Source organism: Pogonomyrmex barbatus, unplaced genomic scaffold (assembly GCF_055798465.1).
Source record: "Pogonomyrmex barbatus isolate J1 unplaced genomic scaffold, ASM5579846v1 scaffold6, whole genome shotgun sequence".
Lineage (NCBI taxonomy): Eukaryota > Metazoa > Arthropoda > Insecta > Hymenoptera > Formicidae > Pogonomyrmex > Pogonomyrmex barbatus.
Window position 1 is genome coordinate 9583920 of NW_028297160.1, and position 11690 is coordinate 9595609.

Below are 11690 nucleotides of genomic sequence, written 5' to 3' on the forward strand. Positions count from 1 at the left end.
CAATCGATGGATTACGTTAATATTTCCTAATGAATTGAAAATATCTTTTTTCCTCACAATTGAAGTTATTTAATGGATTTTCTAATCGAAATATCGTCATGATCGGAAAATGGGAAAAAAGGAGTGAAATCCAATCTTTTGCCGGAAGTCAGATAATGCATATTGCTGTCTAATGTTACATTTTTTCTTCGAAAATTTTTTCTTCGGTATTTCAATTACAACGTGGAATTCATCCAACGAGAATGCACATCGAGTTCCGATAAAAATGCAGCCGACAACTTTCTCCGAAAGTGAAATCTCTGTTCGGCGAGAAAGTTAATAATGTCAAATAATTCAAATGCACAAATATCTAATGCTTGCACTTTACGCTTCGCCACGCAATTGTTCGAGTACCTAACATGTTTGATGAGGAATCATCTCACGATATATTCAGAAAAAAGGAAGAATAATATAGTCTTAATATCTAGAAGCATGCGAGAACAAAATGCCCATTTTAAACATTCGCGCCAGATTTCAGAAAATAAAATTATACTCGCAATTTTGTGTCGTGTGTTTTGGTAGATGAGTTTTACTATATATTTTTTATATGTTTGTATATTTTTAATTCTTTATTATTCTATTGTATTACATGGTATGTTTAAAAATAGAATTCTCTCGTATATTTAGTAAAGAACATACATTAGCTTCCTTTTTCATGAATTTGCGATATAAATAACAACAGATAAATAACAACAGATAAATAACAACAGAGTACGATGTAATCGTACGATCTGTGTGATAAAATGAATATTCAACATTCAGAAAAATTTCGAACATACATGCAAGACCACTTTAATGAATACTAAAAGAAATTATTAAAACATATTATTTTTTCACTTTACTACATCTTGATGTGATTGTTGTATTATTAACGTGGCTAAATAAATAATTTTTTTTTAAATTAATATGTTTACGGGCATTATCATTATACATTGTTAAATGCCAATTGGCATGGATAATACCCGTAAACATATTAACTTTTTTGAAAATAATAACCGTGGAAGTCTTAAAAGCAATGTTTTTTTTACAGTCTGTTATCTAAATCTAGACATTGTGACATTGTAAATCTTAATCCATTTCTAGTCTAATTTCGCTGTATTAGCATAATATTTTTCTAATTACTTTAGAAAGCAGATCAGAAAATTCATTGAAATTTCATCTATAGATAGAAATAGAGATAATTAATAATCCAAAAATATGCAAATATATATTTGTTACTATTCGTGATAAAAAATCAACTACAATATTAAGTACAGATGATGAATAAATAATTTTATTTACATGACAAACATGAAAGTACGAAACATGAAAGTCACAGTAAATAGGAAAAAGGAGTAAAACCGGAAAAAGTAAAACCCAGCTACCAGTGGGTCGTCGGATTTAAACGGTCGGGAATACGTTCATTTCACTGCAAGTCGCGTGTGTGACAGCATCCGAGTGCGTAAAGTCCGTACTTAAGGCGTGAGATCTGCGAACATCTTGATATTTACACATCACGTAGCATAAATAGGGAGGATCAAGTGAGTAAATATAAAATGATGTCAGGATGTCGGAAATAATTTTTTCTTTTTTTCAAATTACATATATGAGTTTTTTTTACAGTGGATAAAAATACGTTCGTGTTTTCGACTACGGATGACGAAGAGGGGAAAAAATTAGACGAGATGTTCGGGATAAAGCCCACTTTTTTGCGGGTGCAACCCAGCGGTGCCTTATTACCGTCGAAAATCGTCCACTACGCACAGAAGATACGCGACTTCCAGGTGTACGAGGACGATATTTGGCTGATTTCGTACCCTCGAACTGGTGAATGTCTCATAGTAATCATAGATATACACAATTAAAAAGAAGAAACAATTTTTTTGTTGAATGTAATTAATGTAAGACCGAAAGACATTGCAATTAGTTTCATGTTGCTACGTATAAACGAAAGGATGATTTTGACCAAAATTGATTAATTAATCAAGTAATTCTTGTTGTTGAAAAGAGAAATAGAGATGATGAGTTAAAAATTTTAACTAATTCTAACGAATTAGTTATTAATTGAGATAATTGGAGTTTAGTTATAATATTGTTTGTATAATTCGTTTTTTCGAATATCGCTTCTTGACAAGGTGGGATTTCAGGAAGTCACTGGGCGCAGGAAATGGTATGGTGCATCGAACATGATTTTGACTACGAGACCACCCGTGAACTTATCATTCTACGAACTCCTCTGCTCGAGTAAGTCAGATCGCGAATTCAGTGATATCTTTTAAAATCGTGAGAAAAAATCGCGCTATGCCCTTATCATTCTTGACATTTCTTCTCTTGATAGAAGTTCGATTCTCATATTCAATGAAAAGTATGACGAACTGCTCAAAAAGCTTGGCGATTCCGTTGAAGCTATAGCGAAGATGCCAAGACCGCGATACATAAAATCTCACCTGCCGTGGGACTTGTTGCCGAAGCAGCTTCGCGAGAAGAAACCGAAGGTGATGACACAGATACGAAATCGTGAGATGGAGAACATTATTTCCCTTGTAACGTATCGATTTTCTCTCTTTAGACGATTTATATTACGAGAAATCCGAAAGATACCTGCGTAAGTTTCTATCACTACTGCACAGCATTCCATAACATGAAAGGAAGCTTCGACGATTTCGCGGAATTGATGCTGCAAGATAGTGGTACGTTCGGCAAAATAGCATCAATTTGTAATATTATTGATTAAAAAGAAATAATTTTCAGTTATTTTCGTTTGAAACATTTTTGTCGCAATTTTCAAAATATTTGGCCGAATGGATTAAAATGAGTTATTCTATTCTTAATTGAAAGAATGTTTTAAGTTATAATTGCCAACAATTGCGCTTTTTAAATTTTGGAATTGGCTTTTCAGGAAAGTAATTAAGAAAATTTAAAAACACGTCTTTTAAGATTGATTAATATTTCTTTAATTTTTTTGTCAGTCTTGAAACTAGAATTTAATCTAAGAAGTTATATTCCTTTAGGCCCAATGTGTCCATTTTGGAATCATATTATGCCCTTCTGGAAGATGAGAGATCAGGCTAACATCTTGTTTCTGACGTACGAAGAAATGAAACGGGTAAAAAATGCAGATCATATCCGCTTTTTTTCGATAGATCTTCACAATGGATTCCTTCTGTTGAAACGCGTATTGCTCTTTGTAGGATCAGACGGCGGCAGTCAAAAAAGCGGCTAAGTTCTTAGGCAAAGATGTGACGAACGAGCAGATTATCGGGTTGTGCGAACACCTGAAGTTCTCCAAGATGTCAACAAATCCGTCAACGAACCTGGAAAATATGGAATTGTTAGACGAAGTGCATAAAAAAGATCCGAATTTCAAGTTCATCAGGAACGGGAAAGTCGGTGATTGGACAAATTACATGTCGGAGGATCTCTCTCGACGATTCGATAAATGGACGGAAGAGCATTTACGTGGAGGAGCATTTACTGGCCTGAAATTCAATACGGACGTTAAATGCGATGAAGAATAAGAAAGAAGCTTTACGTATCTCCTTTTCTATCTCTCGTGTTAAACAGCCGTGAGAGCCGTTTTTATTTAACATTTATATTATATCGCGTAATCAATTGTGAATGTTGAACGTTGCACGAAATCACATCATCAATACATTGTGAATTATCCCTATTAACATTTGTATTAATCGTAAAATGATGATTTATAATATATTCTCGTTGGATTTCTGAATAGAGATTTCTATTTGTAATTTTATACGTCGCATATATCTTGATACATATTTTATATATGTTAGTATTTTTAATTTCTTTTTTTACATTGCACGATGCTCTAATCTCAATGCCTTTGATGATGTGTAATTGATATTATATTTTCTTTTTAAACATTAATAGTATCTAATAAATGTAACTTTAATTTCACTTTAGTTTACTCTTTATCTCTTCCTCATTTTTAGGAAAATAAAAAAAAAATGAAAGCTAAATTAAATCAAAATTTATGATTGAGCTATATTGGTAGATGTAAGAATTAGAAAAAGATAGAAAATAAATAAACGAGATTAAAGTTAATCTTCATTGGTGGAATATAAAAAAATACAAAAAAAAAATAGATGTAAAAACAACAGAACAATGTAATACATATAACGCTTTGTATAATAACATTTGTAACACTTTAATAAGAAACGGTATCCGCACATATGTTGATAAATCGATAAATAAAAGAAAAATTATGTTATCAATGGTTGAAACGGATTGTATTAAGAATACCTTGGGATTTTGTTATGTTGCACAATTAAAGAGACCACGATGTTTTATTTGCGCAACTGCGGCAGTATTTTTTTAACGACCGGTTTGACGGAATTAATATACCGCCTTGGAAAGAGAGAAAGGGGATAGAGGAAGATAAAGAAAAAAAGAGAGCCCCGCGCGCGTAGGAAAATGTATCTTTTTTTTCTCTCGCACGCTCTCTATCTCCTTCTTTCTCCGTTCCCTTTTCGGAATACGCATTCAGAGCGTTGTTCTCGTTATTTTTAATCGCGCGACCAGCTCGCCACGATGGCGATCTCGATGTCGATGTCGAGTGTTCGATACCATTGACAGGCCAGTGATCAGTAGCAAAGATGGCGCTGATTTGTGTTATGTCAGATTTTTAAAATTGATTTGAACTCCGTCGGGCACCACTTTTCTTCCTTGGACAGGACGACGCGGTGAACCGGGTCGCCCGTTGCCATCTTTGTGGTACGCCGCGATCGCGTCGCGACTCGCGGACGGCGGTCGGCGATGCGCGCGGAGAGTCACGTGTAATATCGCGCGTAGCGTTTTCGCACCTAACCTAGGACCGCCGTTGAACCTTGAACCGTCCGTCGGAGTTCTCGAGTTTTCTCCCCCCCGATGGGACGCCGCGAGTTTGCCGCGCGGCACAGGACGAGTGCCGACTGAACGCGTCGACCGCTAGGCGCAAGAAAGTTGAAAAAAATTATAAGAGGAGAAAAGAGAGGAAGAGTCTCTGACAATCGGACGGAGGAAAGACGGTGTCGTGACAGATCCCCCCGAGTTCCGCCGAGGCGCCAATCTCATTGACGACGACTCGTTCTCGTGCCCTGGAACACGCCACCCGGATTGTCGCCAACGGGCCAGCGGACACGTTCGTTTGGATGCGGCTGAGATCAACACCTGGCTGAGATGCCGAAGATAAGGATCAAGCAGACGCCAAACAGTCTCTGGTTAAGGCAACGCGAACTAGGTGTCAAATTCCCGTTGGGCCACAGCGACGACTTTCACAGGACTCTCTACTCCTCTATACAGCCAATCACCTCGTGGGATCATGGGGATAATCTAACTGCCGCCAGGCATGGTGGTGTATTCAATTTGGAATACTCGCCAGATGGGTCAGTAGCAGCTTAAACATTTTTTGGGTGCAATGTCGATTAAACTCCTTGAGTCACAAACCACTCAGTCTCATATCTGATCAATATTGCAGGTCTCTCTTGCTGGCAGCATGCGAGAAGAAGAGTATTTTAATGTTTGACCCATTATGTAGGAAATTGATTCATGCGATAGATAATGCTCACAATGACTGTGTTAATTGTGTGAGGTTTGTAACATGATCCTTGTAAGATTTTTTGTGATGAGAACAAAAAGTAGCATGGTAAAGGTAGTATGAAACATGGTATGAAATTTGTTGCTGAATTAGGTTTTTGGATCAGCGTATGTTTGCAACCTGCTCAGATGACAGCACAGTTGCTCTATGGGATGCCAGAAACTTGAAGCAAAGGATAAGAACTCTTCAGGGACATTCTAATTGGGTCAAAAACATAGAATACAGTCCGAGCGATAGCCTATTATTGACCAGTGGATTCGATGGTAGCATATATACTTGGGATATTAATAGGTATTTTATTATACATATACATAATAACCTTTTATATCTTATGTTATGATTAATTCTACAAATATATATTGCAGTTTTACAGAAAACAGCTTTGTATACAATCGTGTGTTTCATACAAATGGACTAATGCGAACAAGACTTACTCCTGACACTAGTAAAATGTTAATATGCACTACTTCAGGATATCTCATTATAATACACAATCTTAAACTTAGTACACTAAGTCAAGATTTGGCAGGATTCAAGGTATTTGTTATCTATCTCTCTATCGCAAAATTTCACTTTGATATTTGGAAATTTAATAAGTCATTATCGCATCATTGCAGCCAAATATGTACAGGCTAATGCAGTTGTCTCAAACTACCATACCAGTCGCAGCGAGCTATACGCATCTCTTTGCTCATACCCGTACCCATAATAGAGTAGAATTCCTTACCGATTTTCCCATAGGCGACGATGCCGAGGTAATATCTAGTTTACAAGTTCATCCGCAGGGATGGTGTGCCCTGTCGCGAAACGTTAGCAGCGGAGAAAAATCGGAGGTTTGTTCTCGTGCACATTGTACTATCGACTTTACTCTCTATTATCTATTAAATTTTATCGGCTCATTTTGTTGTGCAGTGGACTTGCATTCACGATATACAAGAGCGCGAAGCGTCCAGCAACGTGGAACAAGTCAATGAGGGAGAAGAGGGCCGACTGACGAGTTTAAATGTGGAAGAGTTCGAGGACTTTCCACAATCGCAATCGTCGCGTCCGGGAATGACGTCTTCTTCCTTCGTGATAGAAAATGGGAATCGTGCCCGGATAGTACACGATGTGCCAGACGCGAGATCGAATTCGTTCGATTCGTCTATTCGCGTGTCCACGGATGCCGCACCGTCGTCGGTCAGATCGCCGAGGTCAAGCTGGCAATTAACGGCACGCAGGAATCTGCGATCTCACTCGAGAAGTCCGCGTCCGGAGAGAAACGCAGTGAGAAATTTCGACATGGTCGAGGTCAGTTCGAGTACGAGCACCACCGCCGACGCCAGGATAAACGCGATTCACAACGACGACAGACCGGAGAACCAGCACGTGGATGATAATAACGGTAACTTGGCGCATGATGTGTCAATCGACGAGAGGGACGCGCGGGAATATAGATCACCTCGGCCACACTCTCAGCTCAATGACTTACGGCGACGTAATATGATTGACAATTTTACTAGTGGAAATGTAGAATTGCACGTGAGTACAACTGACGTGTGGGAGGCACTCGTAGCAATTCGAGAAGCCAGACTTCGCAGGGAACGGGAGAGGCAATTCTATCCCGGTACCGAGAGGAGAGATTGGCTACCTAGACCGAACAACGGCGTGAGCGTAAATCTTCCTCGATCGTCTCATACAGTCGTGATAATTGGCGATCGTACTCGAGTACAGAATCTGCAGAACCGGCAAAATCTGCAAACCATGTACGCGATACCAAGAAATCACAAGATTCATCAAAATACACCAAGGTTGACGCATTATATCGAGGAGCCCAACGTCGGTTCTGGATACATCAAGGAATTGTGTTTCTCGGCCGACGGTAGATTGATATGCTCGCCATTCGGGTACGGAGTACGATTATTAGCGTTTTCGAGTGACTGCGCCGAGCTGTCAAATTGTGTGCCACCCGCCAACGAGTCCGTGCAGCTTCACGAATTAGCGACACACATTGGCCATTCCGATATTGTTGTTAGTACGAAATTTTCACCTAAACACTATCTGCTCGTGTCCGGCTGTCTCAGCGGCAAAATCGTCTGGCATCAGCCAGTGGTTTAGCTAAATAGATAATTACTTTAGGCACTTTGTTATTTTTCATTAATCGGTCTCTTGCTAGGTATATTTTGCCACTTTGTACACAAGATTATACTGACTATACAAAACATGAGAATTTTTTTTTGTTAATAATGTATAATTTATATATACATATAATTTTATATATATAATATATATAAAATTATATATTATATTTTTACTTGATGTATATGCTTTTTTAATGAAAAATGTTATTTAATATACTTCCTATATTATATTCATAGTAATATACACATAGAGATATGCGGTTCCACATTTTCTACTATTTAATCACAATTTACCTTAGGAAAGATGAAATTTTGTGATATTTATTTTATGTTTAGATTTCAAAAAAGGGAAAAATGCCAAAAAATTGTCAGTCTATGTTTTAGTCGTACATGCATATTTATAATAGCGTAATTCACGTGCACACGATAAAACGTATTAAATAAACAATGACATCTTGTCCGCTATTTGAGATTGTAGATGGTGAGGAATTATGAAGTGAACATTATGGACAAAATGACATATTAATACGTACTTAATCGTGTTAGTAATGTGATAAATTTCTCGGTATTATTTCTTACGTCAATTAACTTTTTTTATAATTCATTTTTCTTTTATGGATAATTTTCTTCTATGATCGAACAAAAAGTAAAAATATTTTTAGTTATAACGATTGTGTTTTTTGCGTAAAATAAAACGTGATAAAATATATATATATATCCTATCACGTTTTCACACACACACACACACACACACACACACACACACACACACACACACACACACACACATATATATTTACTAATCTTGTAAATTTATTTGATTCGCAAAGTTTTAAGTATTTTTTGTTGAAAACTTGAACGTCCATCACGATCTTTAGATATAAAGCGAAATATTTATTGCAGGAAGGCATCAAGTATAATATTAATGTACATTTATAAGTTGGTTCATGCTAACGAGTATATATAATTTTCATATCAAAAAATAAAACGATTGTTTAACATAAATTATTTTGCGAAGACAAGTATTTTTTAGATTACTGAGCTTTAATCATATTTGTTTGTTTAAATATTATCACGTGAGAGAAAAAGAGAATTCTTTAAATAGATTTTTTCATACAAAATATATTTAGCCTTTTTTTTTTAATTTTATTAATAAATATTAATTTAGAGCAAGAATTTAAAGCGTCTTATTTGTATCACTAGAAAATATATCGAATGTGTATCGGTTAAAAATCCTCGTTTAAAAATCATATTATTTTTATTCATTACATTAATTATTACATGAGAAGCCGTAATGTAATTCACAATACAGACAAGTGATATAAATATTCATTATCATCTATCTGTGATCAATAGCATGTAAATGATAAATTAAAAATTAAATATTTTTGACTATCTATTATGAGAATTATTGTTGATTACAGATGTCGAACACTTTCGATTTTGTTAAGATATGGATGTGTTGAACATTATTGCTCTTAATTAAACGAGAGAAGTAATTTTATGATCTTTATTGAAACACATCTGATAAAACACTTATTATAACTAATGTTTATATTTTTCGTGTAATTGTATTTTTTTTTTTCACTTGCAGGATTTTATTTCTATATGATTATTTGTATAATGGCAAGTTCTTTGATCAAGTTATCAGTTTTTTTATTAAAAAAAGAATTTTTATATGTCGTTTATAAGAAAAATAAAATAAAGTTACCTTCTAATTCACAGTTCTTCAAAAAATTATGTACTTTCTCGACATTTTTTCTTAAGGATAAAATTTTTGATCAAAAATAATTGTCACACGTGCATAACAAGTGCACATATATCCTTATATATGATACTATATCAATATGAAAAATATGATGGCTGATTATGAATATTATAGCGCGCAGTCTAAACATATAAATTTTCCAATCACACTTTTATTTATCCAGTCTACATTGGCGCTGCATCCAAATTATACATATATTTTGGTAATAACCATGAGAATCTTTATTTGTCTAATAAAATTGTCGCTAATAGTAGAAAATGCGGAACATCCCTTATTTCTCATATCTTTGTGCATATATATCTGCATATACACCTGTCTGATACTGCTCTCAAAAAAATTACAATAACTAAAAATTGGCAATTGTATTATATATGTGATACATTGATATATAACATGTCAGATAATACAATGCCATAATAATGTCATCTGTAATTATCAAAGCATTTAAAAAAAATTATAACGATTATCATTCGGAGTTATAGATTGCAACTCTTTGTAAGAATGATATATTTAAGAAAAAAACATGTTTTTCTGACCGATTTATATTATGAACTTCAAACTATATAAATAATAAATAAAATACGTTCATGTACGTTCAAATTTTCGTCTCACGAAAGCGACACAAAATGTTCCAATGCAAAAATGTCATATTTTAATATTCTTTGTAGTACTTTTGTAAGTGACAATTGAAATGTGCTGAAGTTAGAATGTCTATTAATCAGGAGAACATGTTTTTCTGTCACTTTCTTGAGATTTATTGCAGTATGTCTTGTAAACTTATAATACAATAAAAAAAAAAAAAAAATCCAATAATCCGGTCGTATTTACGAACATGCGGGATGAGATATAAAATTAATCGACTGTCGCACGTACAGAATAGTGCAGTATAATAATAACTTGCAATACTATATGTATAGAAGATATAATTGTGACCATTTATAGGATAAATTTTATCACCGAGATAACAGGACTGGGTGTATAAAAATCTGTATATTTAAAACTGTAGAGAAATAATTAACCGAGTGTTCAAACCTTTAGATTTGTATAATTAATGAGAGATGGCATATCGTGTAATATATACACGTGTAAATATTGTCGTGTAAATATATACACGTTGTCAATCATATTTTATGAATATTAATCGAATTACGTTCATATATGTGTACACACTGCAAGTTTTGGATCAGTCACTGACGCTACACGTGATTCTAATGTCGTGAATGACAAGTCGCGCTAATTATTATTATTGTATTTTATTATGCTTGTTAAAAAACAAGAAAGCTTTTTACATACTATTATCCCATTTGAAAAGATTGGCTTGTGTAAAACATTTGAAAAAATTTTCACTCTGAATTATATTATGATTTCACGCTAAAAATATTTTTATTTTTGTGAATTTTTCTTAATTTAAACTATCACAATTATTTGAATTATTTTATATTTTTCTTTGATTTTTCAAGAAAAAAAAATCTTTAATATAAAAATTGATCGCTAAAGTCTACGTTATCACATTTGTGTATAACACAACGTCATCATTTTGGCATCTGATGTGGCGCAATATCTTAACGGTGACTGACCCAAAATTTTAGTTAGTGGAAATTGCTAATTTAAAGTCATCCTCTCTTAATATAAAAAAAGAGTCGCATATACAAAATTACAAAATACATTTTGCGGTCGTAAATACTAAACGTGTAGTAAATGCGTGCACCATGGATATGTGCATGAGTGCGTGTATGTGTTTTACGCTCATATTTTTGTAGCGACCAAGTCGATAAAACTTTGGAAAATAATTTTTATATACGTAGGATTTTTTTTTTTTTTTTTTCATTCATTTAAATGAAACCTGGACATCTTGTAAATGCAAATTATCGCAAATTTACATACAATAAATAATGGATGATGACGAGCATTGTTAATAATTGTAATACGTGAATTATTACTATTTTTTTTATCGCAACTAGTGGCAAGTGGCTTCTATTGAATATTCTCGTGTACTGTAATTTTAACGTTGTGTATACTAGTTGCGTGTTGATTGTTTTGTAAGACTTGTTTTTTATTCTATACAATAAAATATTGCTTGACCATATTAATCTTCTATGAATATTTCCAATAAAAACAATTCTTCTAGATGATTTTATTTTGAAAAATATGTGCATATTATGTTTTAGTATTTATTTTACAGTTTTTC

The 11690-nt window shown here is 34.2% G+C and overlaps 2 protein-coding genes across 2 annotated transcripts; both read left to right on the plus strand.

Annotated features, from left to right (window-relative positions):
* The first annotated feature begins 1402 nt into the window (after positions 1–1402).
* St2 (Sulfotransferase 2) lies at positions 1403–4094 on the plus strand. Its single transcript, XM_011647938.3, has 7 exons — positions 1403–1559; positions 1642–1845; positions 2166–2262; positions 2357–2513; positions 2588–2708; positions 3030–3124; positions 3210–4094. Coding segments are annotated over exons 1-7 (1002 nt in total). The 5' UTR covers positions 1403–1558; the 3' UTR covers positions 3537–4094.
* A 518-nt stretch (positions 4095–4612) lies between these two features.
* On the plus strand, positions 4613–11588 carry LOC105432924 (DDB1- and CUL4-associated factor 10 homolog). The gene is made up of 6 exons (XM_011647937.3): positions 4613–5402; positions 5495–5608; positions 5708–5905; positions 5980–6151; positions 6232–6447; positions 6527–11588. The coding sequence occupies exons 1-6, from the start codon at positions 5197–5199 to the stop codon at positions 7709–7711; spliced, it is 2091 nt and encodes a 696-aa protein (XP_011646239.2). The 5' UTR covers positions 4613–5196; the 3' UTR covers positions 7712–11588.
* Positions 11589–11690: the final 102 nt, after the last annotated feature.